Genomic DNA, 27,993 nt, shown 5'->3' on the forward strand with positions numbered 1-27,993 from the left:
TTGTTGTTGTTGTGGCCACCCAGGACTCCTCCTTCGACATCGCTCGCTTCAGACTCCGGACACCCGCCGGCCGGCCGGTCGGTCCATCTGGAGGCTGTGCAGCCGAAATAGGCGCCGCTGCCCGGAGCCTGGGTGATGCTTGGGTATAAATAAAAAGGAGCGCCAACAGCAGAGCAGACAGCTGGAAAACAAACTAATCACTCCCTCTGGTGAGCCCTGCTCTGCCCCGCACGTTGTGGGATTTGTCCGCATGTGCATGGAGAGTAGTAGCGGCTGGGGACGCGCATGCGCGGTGGTGAAGCCAGCATCAAAAACAAGCTGAACTGTCAGCCGAAGTGCATTTGGATGATTTCTTATTCGTCTGATATTAAGTTGAAATTATAGAAATGTTCGTGCACATTTATTATGCTATTGATTCTGTTCGCTCAGATAAGAGGTCCAAATCACCCAATTTTATGGCTTTGACTCTTTTCATTAACAGTTTATGATCGGAACAAAATGTACCACAATAGCTAAAAAATAAATAAAATCTAAATACATATCCTTATTATAACGCATTAAAAACATTTAAATTATTCATGTTCACAGATTTTGGTGGTTAAAACATCCCTCTTAGAAACGAGACATTCCATCAAAAACAACCTCAGTTTCCTTTGATTCTCAGTATGATTTAATGTCCCTGTTTGGGTTCTCTTTACTTGCGGAAACACTTACAAACACAAAAAACATGATGCCAAATGAAAATACATCTGAACATGTGTTAAAAAGATATGATGTGTGTTTTTCATAAGGCTTGTTTAAAAAAAAAACCTTGAGAATTACGTTACACAAAAACACATTAGTATGCCTTAACTTACACATATTAATGGTTGGAGTGATGATAAAATGTTTACATTGTGAAACATATTAGTTTGACTATTTTTTGCTCATTAGTAGCAGATTAGAACACACCAAAGACACTAAATACATTATCATGCCTGCAGATATTTGTCAGATGAGGAAAATATTGACATTCTTATAGTTAAACGAAAGCTGTGTCCTTGAAAAGTCTCTTATTTGGGGATTTCTGGTCATTGTAAAACCTGGTGTATTGAACGATGCCCCCTGGTAGAGGGTTTAAGTACTATGTTTGGTCAGTGTCAGAAGTAATAAATAATTTTAAAAAACTGTATAATTAAATGAATGCTAATAGACGATTTGTGTTTTTATCAAAGTTTGACCTTTTCTTTTATAAGTTGTTAAAATTATCAATATGACAAAGGTACAATATCAGCATTTAGTCAAACAACATTTGGAAAAGGTAGAGTTTTATCGTTAACATTTACTTTATCATAATCCTCGGGCTGCCACCTTACCGTGGTGGAGGGGCTTGAGTGTCCCAATGATCCTAGGAGCTATGCTGTCTGGGGCTTTATGCCCCTGGTAGGGTCACCCAAGGCAGACAGGTCCTAGGTGAGGAACCAGTCCAGACAAACCAGACTCAGTTATATTATTCTCAAGATTTTATGAAGTACTGTACTTTTTCACTTCAAATTACTTTAATGACTGATAAAAACACCTGTTTCAAGATTATAATTTCAGCAGTTTTATTTTATTTTATCAAAGCACCATAAACATTCATCCAAACGAACATGTCTGTCTGTTTACGGTGATGCATATCGCCAAATGCCCTTCAGAAGCTTCCGTACTTTAGGAGTCGTTGCTAGGCAACCAGAACTGCGTCTTTGGAGGCGTTAAACAGCAGCGTTAGAAGTTATAATTAAAACATTAACGCCGTCGTTTAGCGGGTATGTGATGCTTAGATTGTTATGTTAGTGAGCCTGACGTGTTAGTTTTGTACCTGTCGGTTTTTTAAATGTGTTGACTATATCCCGTATTACAAAATTAAATATACCAACAATTTAAATTAAATTAGCATTTGTTTTTAAAGCTGCACTTCAAACCGGAAATAAATAAAAAGACTGATTAACTTGCAAATCTCTCTGTAACAAATTAATAATACTCTTTTTCTGCTAATACTTGCTATAAATTGTGGACTGTATCCATAAGTAATGTGCTTTACTTTCTGCTGTGTCAGTCAGGCTGCTGAGTGTTGTGCTGGAAGCCAAAACAGTAGAACTATTAAAACAAGCAGAGTGAATTATGATTATCAATATATTTGATTTTACTCTCGTGGCAACTTATGGACCTAAGTTAGCCTGTTGATTGAGAAAAATGTGAAATCAATCAGGATGTCTTTCAAAGGTTAAACAGTTTCTAATGGGTTTTAGATGGAGGAGAGTGAAGTCCAGTCAAAGCATCTACCCAACTGCTCCTGAATATGGAAGATAAACGTTTCCAGTTAAGAACCGTCAGAAAAAGCCATCCATGTAGACAGATACACATCCCCACTGTTCATTAAAAGATAAATGTGTTTGTGTCCAACTTCTCAGCTGCAGGATTTCAAAGTCCAAAGGAAGAACCATGCAGGATCCTGGAATGAAGGTACACGTCCAGATATTTTCCTGGATAAAATTGTGAGTATTCTGGAGATGCCTTTTGTTGAGGCTAAAAACGTGATTTATTTTTGTAATCTCTAGTATTTGGCCAATAAAAGAGTGTCAATAACAGAAAAATATGTGGATGCTGACCAAGAAGAAAAGGAGGAGAAAATAAATGATTGTGTTCAGGAAAAGGCTGCAGGTAACCTGCTAAATGCTGAATGTTTGAGTCAACTTAAAAAAAACTCATAAACCCTCAATTTATTTGTTAAGATTAATTAATAAATTAGAACAACATATTGTTCTAATTTGGTTTTATCCATAATAAACTTAATGATTGTGATTTATTGAAAGTTTAGTAAAGTTTAGTAATTATATTATTCATATTTTACTTATTTAGTTTTACTTTACAGCTTTTTCTGACCATGAAACTCGGGTTTTAAGAACCAAGCTACACATTGTGCAAGAAGAACTTGATCTGCTTTCCACTGAATATCATAATAAGGTAGAGTTATAAATCTTAACAAACTCCCATGTAGTTCAAACTTATTTTGCTTTTGTGGACGTTTATTAGAACTATCAGCATGTTTTCATTCTTCATTTTAAAAGCCCTATAATTCCCTAAATATACCAACAATGGTCTCTTCGCCTGTTTATGCAACAGCATTTTAATTTTAAATGTATCTAAATATCAAAATAATGAATATAAAAATATAAATACACAGATTTCTTTTTAAATATTTAAATCTAAATCTTCTTAGAGTCTGATTGGTTTTGGCCTGACTTTACACATGTAAATTCTTCTCTTTCAGAATGATGAATTTGCTAAGCTTTTTGCAACAAATAAGAGGCTGGGCGACGATCAAGCCAGACTGCAGAAGACCATTGATGTCCAGGAAGTACAGATTAAGGAGCAGAAAGCTTCAATTAAAGATCTTGCCCAAATATGTCATAATCTCCATCTGCAAGTGTATGACTTAAACGAGGTTTGTGTCAGTGGCAACTGAAGCATGAGCTTGAAGCATTTTTTAAGTTTAATGTCTAGATTCTGGCAATGATGTTGAATGGTTTCCTATTTACCATAATAAATAACAGTAACCTTCATTGTTTCTTTAAGCTGGTTAAAGGTTATGATGAGGAGGTGGACAGGATGAATTCCCAACTGACTGCAGCCAATCTGGCAAAGAAGAAGAAGGTCTGCTGAATTAATTTCAATGCTTTATACTAAATACAACATACTAAAGATATGTTTATCCTAAATATAGGAAAAAAATAAACTTGGAATTAGTAGAAATCAATAAAATTGCATTAGAAAGCTGATTAGTTGTCAACAGAGAACTAAAATACATTGAAGAGAGTCTTTTAAAAGTAGAGAGTGTAAAGGTTTCCAGACTCTAGTGAAGATTGTTTACCCAAATGGGGAGTTCAGTTTAATAATAATACTTCTACACTGTGTGCACAATTATTAAGCAAGTGAGTATCCAGATCCTTATTTTTAGTCATATTTTAACTCCAAGCTGAAAAAAGTGCAATCTGTTCAGACTATTTAAGCTTAGCAGGTGATGATTATCTGTGTGATGATACTCAAGGTGTGCATAATTATTAGGCAGGTTCTTCTCTTTAGGCAAAACGGGCCAAAAAAGAGATTTAGCTGACTCTGAAAAGTCAAAAATCACAAAAAATCTATCAGATGGATGCAGCACTCTTGAAATTGAAGAGATATTGAAGTATGATCACAGAACCATCAAACGTTTTGCTGCAAATAATCAAAAGAAACGTCTTGTGGAAAAAGAAATAGACAGATTTTTCTAAGGTTTTACTGATGACATAAGAGTGACTCTGGTGGGCCAGATGGATGGATCTATAGATGGATCAGTAACCGGCAAATAGCTCTACTTTGAGTCAGGCACCAGCAAGGAGGAGATGGGGGTTCTGGTATGAGCTGGTTGAACCTTTATTCAAGCAGAAGTACAGGAATAAGTCTGAGTCTTTCAAAAAGACAAAGCTCCATCACATGCATCCAGGTACTCCTCTGCAAGGCTCACCAGATGAAAAACTTCCTCACCTGACCTGAGTCCAGTTGAGAACTGTGGACAGTTGTTAAACTAGCTCTTCTTAACAATGTCAGTAGGTGACTCTGAACCCACCTGAGTGATGTTTAAATACAAATCAATCTGTTTATTTGCCATAAGTTCCTCCAGCTGAACAAACAAAACAGGAGTTTTTATCTTAGGATTTAAAGAGGAACGATCAAGAACCAGCAGAACAGCTTCACCTATAACGGCTAGAAACTAGCGATCGGGGGAGTGATTGAATTTACTCTATATTTCTGTATATGCAGTGTTTTTCTTTGTAAAGTCACAAGACCACATTTATTGTGAATTAGATCCATGCAAATAAACTGAATTCAACTGAATTTAATTGAATCATTTTGATTTCTTGTGTTAATGTAGGTCCTGAGCAGTGAAGAAAATCTAACTATAGAAAATCTGTTGGCTGAGAACAAACTCCTTAAGAAGCAGAAATACGACCTTATTTCGGGTTTCAAGAAGCAAGCCAAGCTCATCGACATTCTGAAAAGACATATAGTAAGTATTTTTATTTTACTGTCGTAATCAGTGTGGTTTGTTTCACATTTTAAAACATTACATAACTTTTTGTGTGCAGATGCACGTTGAGGCAGCAAAGCTGCTGTCCTTCACCGAGGATGAGTTCATCAAGGCCATGCTGAAGACACAATAAACATGATCCTCACTGTCCTTCTTAAAAAGCCATTTCTTCATGTTATGGGGCTGCACTGTAAATGTAATCCTGTGTTAAACAACCTCAGTTTAAAGTTGCGTTGATTAATATTTTGTTCACTTATTCACTCAGAAGGTTTTTTGAAACATATTTTGAAAAATATATTGTTAAAGCACAGCTTAATACATAAAAATATATATTAATAAAAAAAATTTCTTTTATTAATAAGAAAATATTTATTACAGCTGCTCATTCATCACAGCAACACATAACAGAAAATAGAGAAAAGCTCGCAGTTCAACTTTTTTCTCTTCATGTCTCCTCCAAACTAAAAATGTATGATATTTTAGTGTCTGTTGCATGTTTATCTACACTTAAGGAAAATTTGTTTTTCTATTGGCGATTATGCAAATACATACATGCATATCAGTTTGAACGACGTTGTGAAAATAAGGAAATAATTTTTTGTCAAACTAAACCAAACATGGGAGAAGTAGCATTAGGTTTTTATGCTCCACTAATGTGGAACAAACTTCCAGAAAACTGTAAAACAGCTGAAACACTGAGTTCCTTTAAGTCAAAGGAACTCAGCCCACATGTGAGCTCTAAACATGTGGGCTGAAAACCCTTGTGTTTATAGCTTTGATTAGTACGGTAGTAGACTTTTGATGACTTTTGAGAAATGTACTGTTTATTGTTTATTTCATACTTTGAACTGGCTTGTTGCTGAAATGTGCTATACAAATAATCTGGTCTTAATTTGAGCGACTTCTTTTGTTGTTCTCTAGTTTTCACTGTGAAATGTTCAGACCAGATAAGGCTGTAAAGTTTTGAGAAGAAATTCTCACACAATAAACAAAACAATAAATAATTTACAGACTTTGTCCACTTTTAATGTGACATTTACTCTATACAATTCACCAGAACAAGTAATGGGGGGGAAAAAGTACAAAAATGAAAAAATGGGCAATAACCTAGTTGCACAAATGTTTTCACTTTGTTGAAACAGCTTTTAGGTGCAATTTCAGCATCCATTCTTCATTGCCTGTCAGCAGGAGTGTACCATGTAAAAGTTTTTTTTTTAATCTACAGATGTCCAAAGTCCTCTTCATGTGATACAACTGATTTTTTTGTTTCTTGGTTGAATTCAAAACATTAGTGAAGTCTAAAAAATTAGGATTGAATATCTCCTACTGAGAGTGAAGACAGTGTGTCTCCACTATGACACCAGATTGCCCCTCCAAGTAATATCTCAGATGATTGATATGTAATGACACCGGGTCATTCCTGTACAGTCGTCGGTGTTATGCAGCACACATTTTTGCAATACACCAAATGGGGGAAGAAGAAAAACAATGAGAAATGTGAAGGATATGGAGAAAAGGAATACATATTGTTTTATTGTTTTATTATCTTATCTCTTAGGTCCACATGAGGTATCACAACACCCCTCAATGTTTCATGTTTTAACTGTTATATTCAATTAAATAAAATTCAAAAATATTTTATTGATCCCAAAGGGAAATTAAATGTTGTCATAATTCATTTAATTACTATTCTTGAACAAATGTGACCTCAGTAAATCACCTTATTCAGTATTTATTTTTTCAAAAATAGCGGGAATGTCTTTGTTGAAGAATATTTCGCAGTACTCTCACGTTTGTTGCCAAACGCTGAAATTCCATGCAAATGTCTTTCAGGAGCTTCCGTACTTTCGGCTGTTGAACAGTTGTTGCTAGGCAACCCGGATTTAGCCACAACAATGGCGGACAAAAGTTGTAAGATAAAGGATAAAGCCGTCATTTCGGAGGTATGTAATGAATATATTTAACTTTGGGTGTTAGAAAAGTTCAAACAGAGCGTTTTCTCAGCTTAAAAAGCATTTTTTATTTTTATTTTAAATCTGCTTAAAGATAATTTTTACCCCCGTTTTGTGATTGTGTTCGAAGTGGAAAATGTCAAATTATTCACAAAATGCTGAGTTCAGACAAAATAAAAATTCAATCACAGTGCTTCTAAAGCTCGGGTTAAATACTAAATCTCTCTGTAACTCAGTTCTGTTGTTTGTTTTTGTGTTACAGGCCAAGAAGCGTCCATCATCCAGTACAGAGAGCGCCAAGAAGGTGGAAGCTAAACCAAAGGAAAGATGTAACTCGAGTCCAACAAAAAAACATATTGATGACATTTATGCCAAGGAGGAGGAGTACAAGTAAGATAGTTAAACGTGTTAATGTCCTAATCACCTTCCACCACCCTCCTTTTTTAAACAAAGCAAAGTAATTAATTATTCCTTCCTATAAATGGTAACATACACTCACCATATACATACACATACTTTAGTCATTCAGCTGTTCAGTTAAAATGTACATATTTAGTGAAATTTTGTTGGAAGGCTCCAATAATAATAAAATAAACAAACAGATACATAATAAAAAGTTTCACAGCTTGTATTCAAAACTATTTTATGCATCCTCTTGTTTCCATCAGGCTGTTAAATGCTGAGCTTGAAGCCAAAACATCAGAGCTAGTGAGACAAGCAGAGCAACTCATGGTAAGTTGTGAATATAGATTTAAAACCTAATCTTGTGAATTTCAACACTTTCAAAGTAAATATTTTCTGTTTGTGGGATTTTAGAGAGAGCAAAGTGAAGTTCTGTCATATCCTCTCTCTAATGAATTCACCGTGGAAACGGAGGGTGGAGATGGTTTCAGGTAAGAGCTGTGACAAGAGGGCAGAGCATACTGAACAATGCGCATAGGGAGCTCCGCTGTGCAGGCACATACATTCAGATCTTTGTTGTTCATGAAAATAATATAACTAACAAAGCAGGTGCTATATGTGTATGTGTGTGTCCGACTCCTCTGCAACAGAAACTCAAAATCTCAACCAAAAGCTGCACAGGATCCTGGAATGAAGGTATTAGACCAGAAAGGAAACTTTGGTTCTTGGTCAGATGTTTGTTTTTTAATCTGGAGCAGCATTTCCTTCAGGCTGAACAATGTGATAAAGACAATCTAATAATTCATACTGAGTACACAATTCACACTAAGAATTGTGTACTCCTTAAAAGGTGAGCAAAAAAAGGGTCACATCAACAACACAGAGTAAGCATGCTGGGAAACAAGAAAAGAAGCCACAATTGAAAACAGCGTGAGTTTGATTTTTTCTTGCATCATCAATTACATCCTTGTTTATTATGATGGCTTAAAACGGACATATTGTTTATTCCAGGACATCGAAGGACTCTCGTGATGATGAAGCTATATTGAATAAAGCTGATATCTTCTTAGCAAAGACGATTCTGGGCCTGCAGGAGATAGACTGTGGTCAGGAAAACATAGTGGACAGTGCTGAAGATTACGGAGGATTAGGTAATGACCAAAGTAGAATAAAGTCACATTTATATGTTGATACAAATGATTTGAGCAAATTAGAAAACAGTTCAATATTCAGCTTGGAAGGACCCAAACGTTTTGTGCTCTTATTCTGAAAGTGCTAGATGTAGAGACGCACAGTGCTAGTAGTTTGCGCTGCTAGTCGTAGTTGAGCTGGTCTTCCAGCATTAATGCACCCCAGTGGTTTTTCAAACTTTCAACTGGAACATGGTTAAATTAAGGTAAGATCAATCCTGTTTCCAGATCAAAGTTTGAACTTCAGAGGTGAAGGAAACTCGGCTTGTTTCTGGTTCCAGGTCTTTATGCTGGGAGTTCTGGAAATTTCTGCCGCAGCACTTTTCTTTTTTGAAAGATTCTGATGAAACAGTAACTAATGTGAACAGATCGTGTTTTTGGCTATTGGTGTTTAGCATCTATCTCCCCATTACATTTAATCTGCTCAAATTTACCCTTCAAAAAATATTAAAACAGCCGAAGTTCCTCAATCTGAGAACTGTGGCTCTACACCTTTGTGTAAGTTTTATTCCTGTAAGAAGCACTTGGATTCACACTGTTTTAAATAAAAAAGTACTGTTAGAAAATTATTGATCAGTGTGTCCAGTATTTGATATTTATTGATTGTTTTAGAATGAGTAACTATTTACTGTGATCACCGTATTTTCCTTTGCAGCCGTTTCTGATGCTCAAACACGAGTGTTGAAGGCAAAGCTTCGAATTATGCAAGAAGAGATCGACACGCTTTCTTCTGATTATCATAAGAAGGTAAAAAAATAAAAATAAACAAAACACATTCCAGCAACTCCTTTTGCTTCACTGTAATCTTATCTATCACCATAAATGTAAAGAAGAGGCTAAAACACAACTCCTGGACTATTCAGACCTTCAGTCTCAAGAAATAAGCAGACTACTGGTATTTAGAAAATGCCCCTCACCTTTCAGGAAGAAGAAAATTCAAAGCTGGCTGCAAAAATTAAAGAGCTTGAGGAGGACAGAGTCCGGCTGCAGAGGACCATCAACATCCACCAAACACAGACTGAGAAGCAGAAAGCCTTAGCTGAAGAGTCGGCCAGAAAATGCGACGATCTCCAGCTGCAAGTGTCTGCGTTAAACAAGGTTTGTGTCCCCGGAACTGCTTAGACAAATCTGTCAGAAATGACAGCAGCCTTCACTGCTCATGCAATCAGATCAGAACTTATAACAGTGACACCTGCTGCTCTTTGAATAGGAAGTAGAAACTCTGACTAGATCCCAAAAGCAAGCGGCGTTTATCCACAGCACCGTGGAGGTTCGTCTGAACAGAGCAGTGGAGGAGGCGGAGAGGCTGAAGTCTCAGCTCGCCAAGACAAAACAAATAAACAAAGTAAGAACCTGACTGCTTTTCATAGTGGATTAATACTAAATACCAGGAATCCATGTGTTATCATTATCTGCATCATGTGAGTAATTTTACTCATCATGCCACATGTCTTGAGCAAAGACTAGTGGTCATCTAGCAACACCTGAGTATTTTTATTTACATGAGAAAAATCTCAGAGACCTTAGAATCGTTTTAGTTGTGGTGTCAGAAGTTTGTGGATTTGGTCAGAGATCATATTTAGAAATGTGATTTGTACTTTAAAGGTTAAGTTTGTGAATAAAAACTTTAGTAGCCCAGACTTGCTTCTAGCTTTTAACAAAATACCTTAAAATATGACACCAGCGACCAAATGTTTATTAGCTACGATTTTAGTAGCTAATAATTCAAGTTATCTTTTATTTTATGGAAGGTAAAGATGTTCTTCTTAAATTATTTTATATATTCCGAATTTCATGTGATCTGATGCTTAAAGTCTTGCATGAAAAGTTGGTCTAATTCAACTATAACTTCTTAATTATTGTGTGTGTTAAACAAGGACAAAATCAGTGAAGAACAACAAAGTAAAGAAAGTCTTCTGGCTGAAAACCAGATTCTGAAGAAGCAGAAAACTGAACTTATTGCTGGTTTCAAGAAACAACTGAAGTTGATCGACATTCTCAAAAGACAAAAGGTGAGGATCTCTACTTTACACCCGCACTCTGTTCGTGTTTTATCTTTGAAAATATGACTTTGTGTTTGCAGATGCACTTCGAAGCTGCAAAGCTGCTGTCCTTTGCAGAAGAGGAATTCATGAAAGCTCTGGACTGGGGGAAGTCATGAACATGGAGATATACACAATTTATTGAATTACTTTTATGTTTTTTTTTTCTTTTAAGATAAATACTTCAACAGGTTCCTTTTAGAGATGTTTGTATTGTGAACTGTTTAGATTTGATTAGTTCACTGTAACTTGTTTCGTTTAAGAATTTAATAAATGTTAACAGTCTAAATAAAAACTAAATAAACTTAAAAATAAAAGTTAAACAAAGTGTTTTTACTAAACCTACAAAATTCACTGCAACAATACCGCCATCTAGTGGTCACTAGAGGGAGAAACATTGCTTTCTGAAGTCTTCACCGGTATTCAAAGGTATTGCAGAGGAAGCCGTCTGCTTAAATGTTAACCTGTTTTATAAACAGATGTGAAGCTGCAAAAATAATGTAACATAATGCAAAAACAACAGATAATGCAACATGCCGTCAAAACTACTAATAATCAACCAGAGCCTCATTTTTAATGCCATAAACGCATCCAACTATGTACGATGTTTTTGTTGAGTTTTTAGTTGATCAAAATACTTAATGATGGCCTCAAATATTAGGTAATACATTAAATTTTAGAAGCTGATGTGATTTGATTCTGACAAAATTACGATCTATTATGTTAACCCCAAAGAATCTTAACTAGTATTTTTGGTCAAGTTTCAAAGGCAAATATCTTAGAAACTTTTTATTTATTCATAACTTTTTTAACCAAGTAAGTTGAGAACAAATTCCAATTTTGGACTAAAAAAATTACTTCACTGACTCTTAGAATTGGTCCAAAGGAGATTCAATTATCAAATTTTTGCTGGATTTATTATTCACTATATTTAACAAGTTGCAGGTGTAATATAACAACTGATTTAAAGTATGATTAACACACAAGTCTTCTATTCAATGTTTATTTACAGGAAAAAAAAACAGAACTGCTGCTATAATCCACAATGCAGATTCTGGCATAATGTGATGTATATAGAGAATATAACAGGAATATCATCAAAACATTTATACATAGAAGTAAATGTATTTACAGGGTAGTTTTTACACGTAAAAAGAATTAAAAACAATGAAAGGTCATTTTCACCTTTTTTCTGAAGGGAACATGTCAACATCTCTATTACAAGGAACTTTCAGCCTGGTAAAGACAGAAAACGTACATAAATATTTTCCCACTGTGCTCGTCTGAGCCACGCCGTTCACAAAGCTGCACCAGAAACATTTCCTATGAGATCCCAAACGATTTTCTGCTCATGATTTTAATCATGGTTGAAAATCAGCAGAGTGCAGAATACAAAGTCAGTCTGGGATGTTGCAAACTATCAGTCAATACTGAACAAAAACTACGCACGCTCCGGAATTTTATGTCAACAATTGAACATTTTAGTGGAAAAAAAAAAAAAAGAAAAAAAAAAAAAGTTTGCTTCAGCTGATAATTTGATCAAAATTAAAAAAAAAAAAAAAAACATCACACAATGACCAAACTACAAATTAACACTAGGTTTAAAACTGATATTAGAGTAAAACCTAATTCAGATCATTAAAAAAAAAAAAAAAATAAATAAAAAATCTAAATTAAAAATAGATTTTTCTGCAAAGGTTCACACACTGCTAAAGCAATCCCCCAAAACAAACTGTTATTTTTTAATGCATGGTTAGAGGGTGACTACATGCACAAGCTTAACGGAAAAGCTTTTTCTCAAAATAAAACCATCTTACAGATCCATTTCAGTTAAGTCATTAAAATAAAAGCAATTAAAAAAAATAAAATTTCCAAAGTTTAAAAAAAAAAAGAGCACAATTACCTAGTTTCATAAAAGATGTTAACATATGTGCTGCAAAGATTACATCAGCATTTAGGAAACACAGAATTAGCCTAAAATATTCAAGTCTAATGGCAAACAGACGGTATCCTGGAATCAGCAGGGATGCATTTAATGTTTTTTTTTTTATTATTATTAAAAAGACAAGTGGTGAAAAACCTTTCAACTATATTTTAAATGATTGTTCTTGTTCGTAAATGGAAAGTCCAGAACAGCCAAAGCAGGAGAAAAAAAAAAGTATATTTTCATCGTACTTTGAAAACAACGTACAGATCTTTAGAGAATCATCCGCTTTCTTCAGCTGATGTCAGCGACGGATAATTTAAGGTGTTTTTTCTCCAGTCACTGGATCCAGCAAACCGTCTGAGACGGACAGCTGCTCCTTGATGTGGAGGCTCTCTGTGTGACCCTCAGACTCCTCAGAGGGAATCAGAAGCACATCTGATGAAGACGGCGAAGCGGCCTCCGAAGGCGGCTGTTTTAATTCAACGCCTTCCTCCGATCTGGGATTTGGCGAGTCGTTTTCCTGCTCGTCTGCTGGTAGTTTCTGCTCTAATTCAGGCCGGTGGGCATCATCAGGTGCCTCACTTGCAGATATGTCGTTATCAGACGGCCTTGAGTCCGTTTCTTCTGGCTCTAAAGCTGTTGTCGTTGGCAAGAGGGTCGCTGTCTCTTTGTCATCTGCTGACTGCTGGATATGCCTGTGTCAAATTAAATTAAAAAAGTATATTAAAATTCACATTTTTGTACTTCCATTTGGGTCTGTATGACTAAAAACAAAATGAGCCCTTAAAAACAAACAAGACAAAAGAAAACATTTAGTCATTTTTTGGCAGTAATGTTGTAATGTCTGGAAAAATTCTAAAGTCACATTCAACAGGCACTGCGCCGTTACCTAGCAACCCCAGCCAAAGCTAGACGGTTACCTAGCAACCCAAACAGAACTAAAGCACCTTTGGCCAGTTGGTTTTTACTCAGTGGTGTGGCTGCTGGAAAAGACAAATGTACTTTGCTGCTGACTTAGGCTGCGTTCACACTGCTGCCTGAAGTGACCCAATACCAATTTTTCTTTTTTTTTTTTTTTTTGCCATAATGCGACCTGTGTCTGATCTTTTTATGACAATCTGAACAACAGAGGTCAGATTTTCTTCAAATGCGACCCAGACCACTTGGATATCTGATACGCATCAGATTCAAATGTGACCTGAATCTGCAAGTCGCCTTCATCTGACCTGAACGATACCAATACTCGACAAATGTCACTATTCTGCGGCCTGATACGCGCAAGCAAGAAGAAAAACAACAACCACAACGAACTATAATGAGGATTGAGTTGTTAATATGCTACTCCGGTCGGACAACAACTTCAAATGTGTGAGCTGTGCTCCACCGTTTGCATCCATGTTTACTTCTGCAAACACTGAGCACTTCTTCTTTTTATAGGGCTTGATAAAACACTGGGCACACTCTCTATGTGTGACGTTATTGCGCATGCAGGACATTTTCAGGTCGTTTGCAGTTCATACTGGAGAACACATAAAGATCACACTTATTTGGAAGTATGAATGGCAATAAATAAATAAATAAATAAATAAATAATAATAATAATCTGATTTGACAAAAAAAATCAGAACTGGGTCACTTCAGGCTGCAGTGTGAACGTAGCCCAAGTATCCAGAAACCACTTGCTGCATTCTTGTTGGTTGTGTGGAAGGCTCTACTTCTACTTCTCAAAGATGAATATTGTATAGTTGTACATCTGTTTGCAGTGTGAATAAAGTGAGAGTTGGCAGCTATGTCCAGCAGCAGCTTATTAATTTGGATTTAAAGTGACAAGAGACCTTAAAACAGCTAATTTTGAAAGGAGCTCAAAATAGGCAGACTAAAATCTTATTATCCAAGAATAATTTTGTGCAAAAGATGTGATGAACATGTTATAATTTGATTGCCGACTCAGATCAGTAATGTTTGGCTGTGTTTCTCTGCTAAATGAAGCAACTTCCTTACTTTTTCTTAAATTTTGAAATTAAAAACCGCTAATGGCTGCTTCTGTAGGCCACCAGTTAAGTCCCTGCAAGTAGAATAGCAGTTCTTTACTTTAAGATTTAATGCCAGTAAGAGTTTCTACTCACACTTTGTCCTGGTCTTTGTCTTCAGGTCTGATGTCTGTTTAGTTAAACCAAGAAAGAAACACTTCTTTCTTTATTCACAATTATAAGAAACCTTGCAACAGGCCTGAGAATTTAAAGAATACAAACCTTTTTCCTGAATGACTCTACATGTGTGAAGCGGCTGATTGGTTAAATGCTTGGACATCAGGTCTCCGCCGGACGCATCAACAAGCAGATCGCAGTTGAGACAGATGAGGGTTAATCTGAACAAAAACAAGAAATCTTCCGTCACTTTCCGCCTCAGATCTTTTGCCTTCAGAGATAAGAAAAAGCTTCCTTACTTTATTCCAGGTGAAGTCTTTCTGCGATCCATTTTTAAAATCCTCTGTTTGCTGATGGTGCTATGAAATCTGATAAAGGGGGTGAAGAGGCAACGTCAGATTGGTGGTGATAGTAACGGTATGGGAAAGTGGCTAACAGCAAAAAACGACGACTTGTTACTCACTTTATCATGTGATTCCCGAAAGACACTTTGCATCCTGTTCGGTACGTGCATGCGCCGCAGTTTGAGAGCATCGGAAAATGCGAAAAGAAGTCGTCGACCTCGCTGTTGCACTCGATGCATGTGTAGCAACCGTCACTGGCACTGAAAACGCAGGACAAAGAACATCAGGGAGAAAGGCCGCCATTTTTTTAAGATTGTGTTCAGGCTTAAAGTCAGCAAAGTTAAATCTTAGCCAAAATATCTAAATATAACGCCATTTTACACCAGGACATCTTGCTATATGCTATATTATGCTTAGCAACCCCAATATAGGCCGTAAAATTAACTTAAACCCTAATTAGAGACTGTGGATTGCAAACCTACAACAAATGACTAATTTTGCCTTCCACATGGAAGGTGGAACTTCATGTTTCTACTTCATTCTCAGAGTGTTAGTGTGAGTGTTTTCTTTCAGGTCAGCTCTTTAACCACTATATAAAATACTATATAAGCCTTTCAGTTTCCTGCTCCGTCTTGTGTGTTTCGACTGAAGCGGTCTGTGAATTTAGAGAACCATGCAGTGAATCCTTAACGAACCTGAGATTTTTGAGTGCCAGGTTGTGCTTGGAAGGTCGACGTTCTTGCTTTCTGCTATAAGTAGACTTGGCCTTTCCCATCCGAGGGTCTTTCATTTTAGACCTGGATAGGTTTACCGGAGCCTTGACTTTGAAGTTCGGGAAACCCGTCGGCTCTGGAGTCACGGTAACCGCTGATCGATTGGAGCCGTGTGGCATTATCGGTCCCTTTCCTGTCAGCGAGGCCCGGATTGTAACCTGCAGCCACAGCAGAACATGGATTCAGCCAGTTGAACTAAAATAAAATGTCCAAATTGATATGTTTGAGCTGTTCAGACCTTTGTGCCCGGAGGAAGACCCTCCAGCGCTTTAGGCTTCCTAAACGTCTTGTGGACGTGAGTCCGGTGCTCCGCTTTTTCCTTGTAGGTGAGGAAATGTAGTCTGCATTTTCCACATCGATGGATCCCTTTTTTCTGAAATATAACAATGTTTATTTTTTAAACATTTACATTGTTAGACAACCCCGAAGAAGGTGACTGCAGTAGAAGAGTCTGAAAGAGAGGAGGTTTCAGGTCAAACCTAATCTCACCTCCAGGTGACATTTTTAGGAAGCTTTAGAAAGTTTTTCAACTAACATCTTTACCTCTACCAAACATTTGTTCCCCTTATTGTTCCAATATAATTAATTTAGGGCCAGGACTTTAACCAGTTAATTTAAAAAAAAATTATTTCAAAGATTTAAATGTGTTAAAAATGTAAAACAATCAAAAAAAAAAATTGTTTTTTTCTTTTACATGTAGAAGTCTTGAGCAGGAACCTTTGTGTTGCGTTTCTGGTACAGCCTTAAATACGTTGCACAAGTGACATCTGGAAAGAAGCCGTTTCTCTTGTCCCACCTTGGAGTTAATTTTTGAATAAAAAAAAAAAAATAAAAAAAAAAGACATCTGATGATGGGATGCTTACAAAGACATTAGCAAAAAGGAATTGGCCAATGTTAAGCTATTCAGGCCTAAAATATCAAATATATATATATATAAAATATGAGCCATCCCCAACGCTTACAGTCCACATTTCTAAGTAAGTATGTTTTCAAAGAAGTTAAGCAATAAATTTCTTTGATGCTGAGCTCATATGTCCTTTTATTCAATAAATTAGCAGCAAATCCGGGTTTTGAATTAAAAATGTTGTTTATTTTGTCAATATATGGTTTTCAATTGAAGTGCAATTTATTAATTACATATCCTGCCATTAAGTCAATAAAAAATTTAATCAAGTCCTACCACTGCCATAATGTTTTTGCTGCTAATTTCTATCATTTTTTTCTTTTTTCTCTGCAAAAGAAAAACAAACTCCTCTCCATGCAGCGCGTTGGCGTCGTACCTGATGCTTCATGTAGTGCTGCATGTATATGTGACTCGTTCTCAGCACTTTGAGGCAGAACGGGCAGAGCAGGTCTTTTGTATTCTCGTGGACGCTTCGGAAATGTGCCTCCAAGTCTGAGAAGAAGGAAGACCTGTAATCGCAGACCTGTGGAGTCAGTTGAGCACAACGTTAGTGTCTGGTTTCCATTTTTCAGGAAACATTAGGTAAGCAATAGCTGAACAATAATGACAAGCAGTAGACCTGGCAGACATAAGGCATTTCACCGGGTTTGTGGTTGGCCTTCATGTGCTCCAGGAGCACCTGCTCCGATTCAAACGCCAGCTCGCATATCTTGCAGTTGGCTGCAAAGTGAGCATAAACAAAAGTAATCAATGCCCCAACATTAAATCAAAAAGTCTGGGGCGGGGGAGAGATGTTTGGATCATGTTTTTTTTACTTGAAGATTCAATTGGGCTGTGAGCGCTCTCGATGTGGCACTGCAGCTGGAAGGGAGTCATGTACTGCCTGTAGCAGTGGTGGCAGGTCGTGTGGCTTTCCCAGCTCTCGCTGTTCTGCTTCTCCAGCTCCAGGTGGTGCTTCATGTGGTTCATGAACCTGCACAGGAAGACAGACACACACTCCGAGTTTTGTTTATAGGTTTTATTTTGTATTATGCATATTTTTTTTGTTATTGTGACATTTATTTTGAAAGGTTTAAGTAGGAAGTGGAATCCAGCATGTTCGCTGGGACACCAGAAAAAAGATGCACGACATATGGAAGCAAGACTTTAGCAAGTGGCTGTAGAAAAGTAATTTAAGTTTAAATAGTTTATTGAATAACCTCATTTCTACCTCAAAAGAAGGGAGAGCCAGCGAGGTATGTTTATATGTCTTAAAACAATTTTATGTCATTATTGTACTCATGACGCCATCTCATTTAAGTTTATATTGTATTTTAGTTTGACGCTGGTGTTCGTGTCAGTGGGAACAATAGTGGAGTTGTAACAAGAACAAATTTAAAGATTTGCAATAAAGCTGACTTCATACCAGCAGTTAAACAAACTCTTTATTGCCGTCAAGAAGAGGTGGAAGTGATACCGAGTCCTTAAAATACAGAAATGTATTTTACACATTGAGGTAAAAAGAAGCTTAAAGGTGACCTGTTATGCTTCTGGAACAAGTTAGGATGAGTATATACAAAACATGTTCATTACATTGTTTTTACACAAAATTATTCTTGGACAACGAGAATTTAGTCTGGTTAGATCTGCCTAAAAACAATTACAGAGCTGTACATCTTTGAAAAGCAGAAGTGGAGCCTCCTACATAGCCAACAAGAATGCAGCAAAGGTGTTTCTGAACAGTAAGCTAACAACAAAACACTTGTCTTTTATACATCGCATACAGCGATAAAACCAGCGGACCAAACATGATAGAGCGCCACTTGGGTTGCTAGGTGACAGGCTGGGCTTTGCTGGGGTTGCTAGGTAACGGTGCAGTGCAGAATGTAACTTTGAAACAGCAAATTTTCCAGGCACCAAAAAATATAGTTACCTACGAAAAAAAAAAAAGAAGGTTGGATGTTTTTTTTAAGTGCTTAATAGGTTCCCTTTAAACATTTGATTAAAAAATATGACTGAAGACAACTTCAAAGAACCAATGGACAAATATGTTGTGCTAAACACATCAAGTTAATGAAAATGCCAAAAACATTAGGTTTTCATTACATTTTTTGGTATATTAGTTCCTCAAAGAAGATAAACGTCATTAAGATGTGGAGAGATAATTAATTATTCATGACTTGTGTACATTAGTCCCGGTCCTTGGGGGTTTTAAGATAAATGAAGAAATCTCCCCACAACTCACTTTCTAAGTATGTATAATGGGCGTTATAATATCAGCAATTATATGGGAATGTTTTTGTTCTTCCTAATGATGTAGTGCTCCATAGCTGCTTGCAGCACCTCCGCAGCTACCTGCCTCCGCTGCCCCGACAAGGCGCAGCCCATTTTTCAACCTGAACATTCTGCAGCCTCAGCTCCCCCAGCAGAAATTTTCTTGTGGGTGAACTATGACCCCCGACTGTGAAGAGTGCCGTACCAGTACAAATGTGCTTCCCCATTAAAAGCAGCTTACAGAAGCTTTTTTTGCACTGTTCTGAAGCAAAGTTATTTAATCAAAGGGGCAGTTTTCACGCCAAGTAAACTAGAAGTCATTTTTCATCTTTAGGCCCAGGAGGGAAAACGGTGTGATGCAGTCATCTATCTGGGAGGAAAGTTAGGGCAGACAAAGATGTGCGCTGCTCCGGCGTTTGTACAAGACAGATGTATTTCCAAGGAACTCCTTAAAGTCCTCAGGTGCTGTTTGAGAACATGCTCATCACTGTGTGATGGAGATTTCACAAACCACTCAGTGATGGTGATAGTTTGGCTCAAAAATGTTAACGAACAAAACAAAAAATGCAATATTCTGTGATTCCAAGCACAGACAAGATATTAAAATGAATAAAAACAGATTTATTTATCCGCACAAAGCTCACCTTTAAAAATGTACCTTTCACCTACAAGCTCCTCCCTCCACTTCAGCTGGATTGTATAATTAATTATTAATCTAAAAAAATACTCTCACCCTTAAAGAGTCTTAGTTTCTAAAAATAATCACTGTTTTTCTAACTTTGCCTAGAGTTGTGCAGTTTAGCTTCTGTAACCCACATTAAGGACACTGTTAATACTCTGGAGCTGCATATGTTTTGTCTCTGTAAAGGAGGTCCACTTTAACCCCCCCAACTCTGCCAACACGTTGCCATAGTAACAACAAAATTGACTTGTGATTGGCTGATCAGTGCCATATGATGACCCCAATCTGTAAACGAGTAGGGAACCAGATTCTCAAGAGAAACTTTTGTTCATTAAAGGAATAAGTCACAACGGGAAAAATAAAAAAATACCACACTGTTACAAGGCGTTCAAATTATTCATATGTATTATTTTCCATGCTGACTATTTTTGAGTAAAGCTCATTAGTACCATTTTAAGTCTTTAATGTGGGCTTAAATCTCCAGTGACTTTTTTTAATTATTAGGTTTTTTTACCCCTAAAAGTTCTCATTTAGTAATTAAAAAGCCACAAAATCTTATAGCTTTTCTTCTCTTCCTGATAACTTTAACATCTGTAATCCATTTTAACCAATATGTTTAAAAAAGTGTTTTTATTGATTCTTCTTCTATAAATGGTATGTAGTCATTTTCTTAAAGGTTAATGATTAATGATATCTAACTATAGGAAATGGTTTGACATTAACTGACATTATTATGGATTTTCTTTTTTACCTCTAGTAAAGTGTTAGATATTCCATGCTGACTGGTTTACTAAAATAATAACCCAAGAACTAAAACACAAAACATATCTTCTTGTTTTGAAGTTAATTCTTTAGCTGGAATTATTTATGGCACATATTTGATCTCTGGATTCAAATTAAAGTACACCCACTTATAAAACAACAAACCTACCTAATGTTGTTCTTGAGAACTTTCAAACAGCTTTGGCACTTGAAGGTTGTGTTGGTCTTCTGTGCCTCCATTTTTTCTGCATCTCCTTCGAAGTTTCCATAGTAGAAATCCGCGACTAGCATGATGAGTTTGTTAGCGTTGGCGATGCTCGGAGCTGCACTTCCTGCAGTCGCACAACAACGCTGAAATATAAAGACAAGTTTAGCTCTACAGGGCAGATTTGTCGTACTGTAGAGTAATAGAGGGCATATAGTAGGGGTGGACCAATTTATCGGCCAGCCGATTTATCGGTGCCGATTTCCTTCAGTTTGGGAGATCGGTGATCGGCCGATTTTTACATGTGAAGCCGATCTTATCCATCAATGTCATCAACCTCGGCAAAGGTCTAAAAATCAACCACTGTGCTTTTCTTTTCTCAGAGGTTTGACTGACAAACCGGCCGACCAGGTCATGTCTACACATTTACAGTTAACAATAATCACCCCATTGTTGCCAATTCAGCAACTTTCTTGATATACTGGGCAACATTTCAGACAAAAAACTGGTATTGGCCAAAATCAGAATCAGTAAGTTAGGCTTTTTAAAAGATCGGTAATCGGCTATCAGTCAGAAAGCTGCAATCGGTGCAGCCCTAATATATAGACTTAAAAACAAACAGATCTAAATAAGAAATTTGACCCCTTTATATTCAAGATTGGATCTTGCATGATTTTACAACAGTTTACTCACCACCATATGAAAGTTCACAGCCTCCTCTGAAGGAAAGTCTTCGTGACATTTGGAACAGGTTCTCTTTAAAACGCCATTTTCCACTTGGATGGTTACTTTTGCACAGAAGAGTGACAAATGTTGCAAATGACAATTTGCACTATTTTAACAATGAGAAAATCCAAAATATGTTCACATTTTGAGGTGAAAACCTACCAGAATCAATTTTGACTTTTTTTACTACTCTGTCCACCTCCGACGCCATCAATCCCCGCTTGACTGAGCTCTGATCTGAACGAGGTCAAACAGAAACATTTGTGCTCTAAATCACTTCCAGCCGATGCTCAAGTAAAGTCTGTACAGCACATAAAGTCAAATACCGCTCAAGTCTTTCCCAGAAAGGTTTTGAAGGGACGGCGTGTTGGACCTTTGGGGCTGCAGCTGATTAGACTGAGCTGAATACATGGCAGGGCTCTGGACGTTCGCCAGAGTCACCACGTTGTTTCTGATCTGCTGAACCTGAGGCCGGTGGACCACACCAGGCAAACCCGTGGCTGAAGAGACCTGCTGGAAAACCTGCTGCCGAGGGGCTGACAAACAGAAGCAAAAAAATATCAGCTGTAAGCTGATGATTTCAAATGGGCTAACAAGCACAGCTAACCAGGATTTACCTGGAACAATTGTGAATGATGTTCCAGGGGGATACTGGGATCCTAGGGTGGCAATAAGGTCACTGCTGTTTGCCAATTGTGGAGAAGTGACAATAAACCCCTTAAAGAAGAGAAAAGAAAATCAACATGAAATGTTATTTTTTTTTATTCCTATTGATTATTACTCCTTATAAATCTCATTAAAAATACCTGATTATTAACTATAACAGGTTGAGGGGCCACTGTTGTCAGGGAGGGGGATACGGTTTTCACTGTAGTCACAGGTACATTCAGTGGCAGCACTATAGGTGAGGGGCCTGCAGGGGCCTGAACTGGAGTAACTTTCTTCTGTTGTGTCCCTGCACTGGTCCTCTGAGGAGGAGCGGGGCTGGGCTTACTGTCCTTCTGGTTACCAGCTGTAAGAAAATACAAAGAGGTGATCACATGTTGCGTCAGGAGGTAAGATGCAACTCCAACTTTCACCAACAACACATTCATATTTAGTTTCAGAGCTGCTCTACAGGTGCATCTCAATGAGATGGTATACCGTCAAAAGCTTATTTATTAAGGGAATTCAATTCGAGAGCTAAAATATTACTAATTTTAAATAAAACTGAACATTTACTTTCTAAAAAAATAAATAAATACATGAGAAACTATTTTTAATACAGAATGTTTGGCTTTTTCCCCAGTTAAAGCCTGCACTATCATGTCAGGCAGAATGTCAACAAAGGTAAGCTACAGAAAAAATGAGCTGCAAAGACTCTGCCACTTCAGAGCACTTGCATCAGAGCATATTAAGGAATGAACTCACTGAACTCGTCTTGTCTTAGCCTACAAGAGTATCTGTGGACTGTTGTCAAGAGGAAGATGATAGTCAACAGAACCAACAATCCAGATGGGCTGAGATTAGTCACAGTCTAATCTCCTACATGCCACGCCGCATTGATGCAATAATTCATGAAAAAGCAACCAAACATCGAGTCTTTATAATGTTCAGTACATGAATGTACTTTTTAATAAGCAAGCATTTCAGTATACAAACCTTTTCACACATTTATTGATGTTATATGATATTAAAATGTACTGTGAAACTGGATTTTGGGCTTTCATTAGCTACAAGCTAAAGCCATAATCCCTCATCCCCCAGAACCAGAAATAAACACTTAAAATGTGTAACTCTGTAATACGAATTTCAGTTTTTTAAATTGCTTTTAAAACTAAATTGAGGATATTTCAATTTACTGAGAAATGTTGAGCATATAGAGAATACACTTTAACATACAGAGAACGCCAACGAAGATGGGTTCATCGTCGTCATCATCATCATCGATGAGATGAACCTGAGGAACTTGTTTCTGCCACGGTTCCAGCTCCTCCTCTACACACTCCATGAAAAGCTCAGACATGGTGGACCTGAAACAGACAAATAAATTTAAAAAAATTCACATTTTTATACTTCCATTTAGTCCCAACTGCTTCTCTGAAAACAGCCTAAGCTCTTAAAAAAAAACCCACCCGGTCGTTTTTTTGGCAACAAGTTAATGCTTTTTGGTGTCTGAAGAAGAAGCCGTTTCAAAAACCTCCCAACTGTTAAATCAGAACCAACTGGCACTGCACTGTTACTTAGCAACCCCAGCCTGTTACCTAGCAACGCCAGCCAAACCCCAGTCCCTCACCTAGCAACCCAAGTGGAATTCGAGCACATTAGATCTGCTGGTCTTACTGCTGTATGAGCTGCAAAATGGCAGCTGGGAAAAAAAAAACCCAACAAAAAAACCCCCCTAAGTTTTAGTTTGTTGACTCAGACAAGGTGTTTGTACAGTGTTCAAAGACGGTTGTATAACTGCACATTTGTTCACAGCCATTTTCATGTAAACATTTGGATTTAAGGTGACAAGAGGTCCTAAAACGGGCAGCTCATTCTGAAAGAAGCCGTTTTAAAAATAGGCAGAACTGAGCAGACTAAAATCTCATTATGTAATAATGGCTTTCTGCAAAAAATTGTGCTGAAAATGTTTTGTTTAACCCATAGACCTTTTCCTAAGCTGTTCAATGAAGCATAATCAGCCTTTTTTTACATATCAACACTTACATCTTCCCCTAGTTTAAGAGTCACATGAGCAATTTATCTAGAGACAAACATATAGTGAAATTGTAATTTTTTATCTTTGTACGTGAAAACTATTGACTTTAATAAGCAAAATTAATCTTTGTCATTTAGAAATGAAAGATGTAAATAAAAAAAAAAATATCTGGAAATATCTAATATATTTCACACTCAACTTTCCTTTTTCCATATTTTTCCAGACCTCGACGATGATGGAAGAAAACCCAATTCTCAGGTCCAATCAAACACAACATTACATTCCCAAATCTGAGTCCTGATTTCAGAGCAGAATGGAGCAAACAGCTGAAATAAAAATTTATATTTCTGGAATTTTCACAAGGTTTTAAACAAATGGTAGCCATATTGGATTTGAAACCAGGGTTGTTCGAGAACTGACTTTTCAAGTAAAAATTCCAACTTCAGCACAGAAACAAACTCCACAATAAAGCCTTAATTAAAGGAGGATGTTTAACTGCCTTCAAAGAGGCAGAAAGATGCATTTACCAAAAGGTTTGTTCAGGTTAAAATGGAGTCTGTCTTTTGGACTGTTGCCATATGTTTGCTCAGAAAGAGAGATTGTTTTTAACTCAATTTGATGCAGTCATCTGTCAGCAGTCGCCATATGCTTGCTCAAGCGGATTTGCTGAGGAAGTCGATGCAATTGGTGGGGCTTCTTAAATGAGTAACTTTTTGCCACTTGGCATTATAATCTGAAGTTAACAGTATTGTAATATAATTAAAGTTAAACATGATCTTATGGAATTTCAATATCTCTTTACGATTAGATTGATGTGATAATATTCTGCATGACATGGATTAGTTCCTTTTCTCCTATAAAAAGATTTCCCAAAATTAGGGAAATCGGTGCATCCCTAGTTCTTATGGATGATTTTTGTTGTGAATTGACACCACAGGAATAAATTTAACCGAGTTGAATTACAGTTGACAACAATGTTCATCATCAATCAGGAAGGCCAACTGTACTGTAGGATGACCCCTCCACATAATGCACTGTTTGATAATGTCACCCACCCCAAACATTAGGCTGTTACAGATCTGAAAAGCTCCTGCTGCATCCTACGTGCACATGTGAGCGTTACAGGAGATCCTTCCTCCCAGTAGCACTTTCACTGTTGTTGTCTGCACTTCTTATAAACAAGGTACTGTTGTTTCTTATGCACATTTTTAAATAACCCTGCTTGTCTTGGCTTAGCATTCTGGAGTATTTATGGACTGTTGTCAATAGGAAGACATAGCAGTTTCTTTGAATCTGCTATGTCTAATACTTGTACAGTTCTTTCTTGTCTTGTAAGTTAACTGAACAGTAGGTTATTCTTAGTTCTGCTTTTACATGTTCATTTTTGTGTAAACCTACATGCTTCGACTTAGCTGAATACACCTGAATATCCCTACTGAGGGACAATAAAATAGATTTCTATTCAATTCTTTAAAGCACTACCCAGATAAAACCAGACTATAAAGGTTTTTCTTTCTTTTTAACAGTAATTTATTAATTGTAAGCTAATGAATATCGACCAGTCAGAGGGCTAACAAACAGAAAGCATTGTAATTTGACTGTAAGAAATCATTAAGTAAAAAAACCTAAAACAAAACACGATAATTAACAAAAGTGTAGCTTGTTGAAACATCCTACCCACTACCAACACTTCTTTTTAATGCATGCAAGAGCCCGAGCAGCAGACATTATAAGCTACAGCCTGGCTCCTCTTGCAGAGCTGCTATTATGCACAGTAGCCCTTTCTGCAGACAAGCTAATGCTAATGTTGGGCTTTTGCAGAGCTTTTGTTCTCCACGCTGATGCATCTGCTTTCAGGTTCAAAACAAAGGCAGAAATTAAAACCCTTTGACATTTTAAAATCTTCTCTCCAATCCAGCTTCGCACCACGTCGTAACAGCTATTGATTATCGATACCTGCTAATCAGCTAGTCAATGCTGCTCCATAACAGCAGCATTGACTAGCTAGCATTAGCAGGTGGGATCTGGCACAAAGACCTGCTGAATAGGATTTGTCAGCTCACCTTTTTTACTCCCACTCTCTGGGTTCAGGAGACGTAACTTTCCACATGCGGTTTACAGTTTATTCCGAGTCCTAAAAGCGGTGGGATTGGCCTTTTTTTTTTTTAATCGCTGTACATCACACAGAGGAGAGGGGGGTGCTTGTCGGTTAGCTAGTCCCAGGCAGCGGAAATACTCGGAGAGTCCGGACCAATCACATTCCCGGGAACAGACTGCTTCCCAGTCCCTCTGGCGGGGTTTTAATTTGCTCCATACGTCTTTAAATACTTCCAGAGTCTATGTTATATACTCCTTTAGCCTGTTTGGTCTTAATGTTTCTCCTTTGGCTTCAACAAAATGAAAATCCAAGAAGCCTGCAAATCAATCTGACAACGTGTTTGCTAACAATTACACTCTGATTTTATTACTGTATGCACATCTCGAACTATATCAGACCCTGTATTTTTAAAGCCTTTTAAACTCTGGGGTCCATGCCGAGCCCAAACGCAGAAAGAATAGTATAAACATTTTGTAAGTTAATATAAACATAGTATGCAGTTGTAGGATACTCGTGAGCAGAGTTAGGAAGTAATTAATTACATTTACTTGAGTAACTTCTTGGGGGGAAAAAAAAAAAAAACAATCGCTGGGTCGCAGACACGTGACCCGGATGACGCGCGAAATTCAGATGGTTTTTCAGGAAGTGGATTTCTCCGGTTCGAAACAGAGCAAAATGGATCACACCGAGTACGCCAATGCCCCAAATGGGCTGGCACAAACGAGGTATCGCGAAAAAATACGCGTATATTTAGGATATGATCCATATTATCTCGACAAAAGAAGACTTCTCATGTAATCTTGAGGATTTACCCGGCGTCAACATAACTATCTGCTGCTGTAAACCTCATATTATACAACGAGTCAGATGAAAGCTTTCAAAAGCCTGGAAGCATACACTTATTTTTTTCAGTTTGGGTCAACCATTTAGGATCAGAAGAAGCATTAAATGGCTGTCGACTTGTTTCTGCCTGGGTGAGTAGCGAGTTTTTAAGTAGTTAGTGATAACAGGGTGCAGGGACGTTTCCGTGCCTTAGCTCTTTCCTCCGCTGTCCTGATGCTTCTGTTTGGGGGCTCTTGTTAATTCTTTGGTATCCAATTTTTTGATATCCCAGGTGAACAGTAGGGGCCCAGTCTTGGGAATCTACATCACCCGCTGCGCTCGGACAACCTAAAAATAGTAAAGTAAGATGTGAAATGAGAATGTCAGCCCTAAGCTAGCTGCTAACAACATTAGCACTCAAACACTTTCTGGTTTCAACCAAGCTAGGGAGTAAAAATAACATATCTAACCTTACGTATGAATGCTTGTCTTTCTAAATGACTGTCCAATAAAATATCTGAAAACACAATTTAAACGACGCGAATCTTACCTGTTAGAAAGTGGTCACTGCAAACTCTGGCATGTATACTTTGCGCAGCTCTTGCATTTAGCCGTAGATTGTTGATCCATGCTTCTCGTCTTTCTTCGGTAAGTTTTTGAAATTTAACTCCTTTGTGACCAACTACTTTCGGAACACGGAAAAAACGCTTATCCTTCTCTCTGTTGGAACGGTTGAAACAACCGTACACGACACATATTCCAGGCATTTTGAAGCTTTATTAACAGAAGTAAATTGGCTGCATTACTCCCTGACCCCCCATGGGCGTCTCGTGACGTCGATACTACGTCATCTTCAACCCAGCAATACTTTAGAGTATTTTAACTAGACTGTACTTTTTTTTTTTACTTTTACTTCAGTAATTCTATCATGAAGAATCGCTACTTTCACTTGAGTAAAATTCCTGGATCCTCTACCCACTTTGAGTAACTT

General features: G+C 37.3%; 4 protein-coding genes across 9 annotated transcripts in view; 3 read left to right on the plus strand and 1 right to left on the minus strand.

Annotated features, from left to right (window-relative positions):
- Window positions 1–124: 124 nt before the first annotated feature.
- Window positions 125–5,239, plus strand: LOC103153819 (testis-expressed sequence 9 protein-like). Of its 3 annotated transcripts, none has more exons than XM_016662211.1 (8): window positions 125–209; window positions 2,433–2,484; window positions 2,580–2,682; window positions 2,894–2,985; window positions 3,293–3,466; window positions 3,598–3,675; window positions 4,934–5,068; window positions 5,148–5,239. In XM_016662211.1, the coding sequence occupies exons 2-8, from the start codon at window positions 2,464–2,466 to the stop codon at window positions 5,220–5,222; spliced, it is 678 nt and encodes a 225-aa protein (XP_016517697.1). In that variant the 5' UTR covers window positions 125–209; window positions 2,433–2,463; the 3' UTR covers window positions 5,223–5,239. The 3 variants fall into 3 exon arrangements, with proteins under 3 accessions (XP_016517697.1, XP_016517696.1, XP_016517698.1); XM_016662210.1 differs by lacking the exon at window positions 125–209 and adding an exon at window positions 2,271–2,340; XM_016662212.1 differs by lacking the exons at window positions 125–209; window positions 2,433–2,484 and having other exon boundaries at window positions 2,604–2,682; window positions 2,881–2,985.
- A 1,680-nt stretch (window positions 5,240–6,919) lies between these two features.
- LOC103153813 (testis-expressed sequence 9 protein-like) lies at window positions 6,920–10,993 on the plus strand. Its single transcript, XM_007574857.2, has 12 exons — window positions 6,920–7,032; window positions 7,304–7,431; window positions 7,710–7,773; window positions 7,858–7,934; window positions 8,094–8,139; window positions 8,294–8,373; window positions 8,455–8,594; window positions 9,289–9,380; window positions 9,558–9,731; window positions 9,844–9,978; window positions 10,511–10,645; window positions 10,717–10,993. Exons 1-12 carry the CDS (start codon window positions 6,985–6,987, stop codon window positions 10,792–10,794), a joined length of 1,197 nt encoding a protein of 398 aa, XP_007574919.1. The 5' UTR covers window positions 6,920–6,984; the 3' UTR covers window positions 10,795–10,993.
- Window positions 10,994–11,662: 669 nt separating this feature from the next.
- Window positions 11,663–27,965, minus strand: znf280d (zinc finger protein 280D). 4 transcript variants are annotated; one of them, XM_007574866.2, is made up of 19 exons: window positions 27,553–27,959; window positions 27,212–27,350; window positions 23,281–23,411; window positions 22,206–22,411; window positions 22,017–22,116; window positions 21,726–21,935; window positions 21,562–21,636; window positions 21,367–21,461; window positions 20,638–20,819; window positions 17,587–17,744; window positions 17,391–17,491; window positions 17,148–17,294; window positions 16,105–16,239; window positions 15,789–16,024; window positions 15,213–15,353; window positions 15,049–15,117; window positions 14,855–14,970; window positions 14,729–14,762; window positions 11,663–13,297 (listed from the first exon to the last, which is right to left on the minus strand). In XM_007574866.2, the coding sequence occupies exons 1-19, from the start codon at window positions 27,767–27,769 to the stop codon at window positions 12,919–12,921; spliced, it is 2,871 nt and encodes a 956-aa protein (XP_007574928.1). In that variant the 5' UTR covers window positions 27,770–27,959; the 3' UTR covers window positions 11,663–12,918. The 4 variants fall into 4 exon arrangements, with proteins under 4 accessions (XP_007574928.1, XP_007574930.1, XP_016517690.1 ...); XM_007574868.2 differs by lacking the exons at window positions 27,212–27,350; window positions 27,553–27,959 and adding an exon at window positions 26,146–26,618; XM_016662204.1 differs by lacking the exons at window positions 27,212–27,350; window positions 27,553–27,959 and adding an exon at window positions 23,675–23,742.
- tcf12 (transcription factor 12) overlaps window positions 26,778–27,993 on the plus strand; it is a 90,750-nt gene continuing 89,534 nt past the window's right edge. Inside the window, exon 1 of the mRNA XM_007574859.2 lies at window positions 26,778–27,154. The gene's annotated coding sequence lies outside the window, so the exon portion shown is untranslated. The remainder of the gene's footprint in view (window positions 27,155–27,993) is intronic.

Source organism: Poecilia formosa, unplaced genomic scaffold, assembly GCF_000485575.1.
Source record: "Poecilia formosa unplaced genomic scaffold, Poecilia_formosa-5.1.2 Scaffold363, whole genome shotgun sequence".
Lineage (NCBI taxonomy): Eukaryota > Metazoa > Chordata > Actinopteri > Cyprinodontiformes > Poeciliidae > Poecilia > Poecilia formosa.

What these genes read in the sequence shown, in the direction of transcription:
- znf280d (XM_007574866.2), bottom strand. Translation starts at nt 27,769, where the DNA reads ATGCCTGGAATATGTGTCGTGTACGGTTGTTTCAACCGTTCCAACAGA. An exon ending in TTCTGGGAAAGACTTGAGCG is followed by an intron (nt 21,637 to 21,725) that starts GTATTTGACTTT and finishes GACCTCGTTCAG; the next exon opens with ATCAGAGCTCAGTCAAGCGG. An exon ending in TAGAGTCATTCAGGAAAAAG is followed by an intron (nt 14,763 to 14,854) that starts GTTTGTATTCTT and finishes TTAACTAAACAG; the next exon opens with ACATCAGACCTGAAGACAAA.
- LOC103153813 (XM_007574857.2), top strand. Translation starts at nt 6,985, where the DNA reads ATGGCGGACAAAAGTTGTAAGATAAAGGATAAAGCCGTCATTTCGGAG. An exon ending in CACAGGATCCTGGAATGAAG is followed by an intron (nt 8,140 to 8,293) that starts GTATTAGACCAG and finishes ACTCCTTAAAAG; the next exon opens with GTGAGCAAAAAAAGGGTCAC. An exon ending in ACATTCTCAAAAGACAAAAG is followed by an intron (nt 10,646 to 10,716) that starts GTGAGGATCTCT and finishes TTGTGTTTGCAG; the next exon opens with ATGCACTTCGAAGCTGCAAA.
- LOC103153819 (XM_016662210.1), top strand. Translation starts at nt 2,321, where the DNA reads ATGGAAGATAAACGTTTCCA. An exon ending in AAGTGTATGACTTAAACGAG is followed by an intron (nt 3,467 to 3,597) that starts GTTTGTGTCAGT and finishes TGTTTCTTTAAG; the next exon opens with CTGGTTAAAGGTTATGATGA. An exon ending in ATCTGGCAAAGAAGAAGAAG is followed by an intron (nt 3,676 to 4,933) that starts GTCTGCTGAATT and finishes GTGTTAATGTAG; the next exon opens with GTCCTGAGCAGTGAAGAAAA.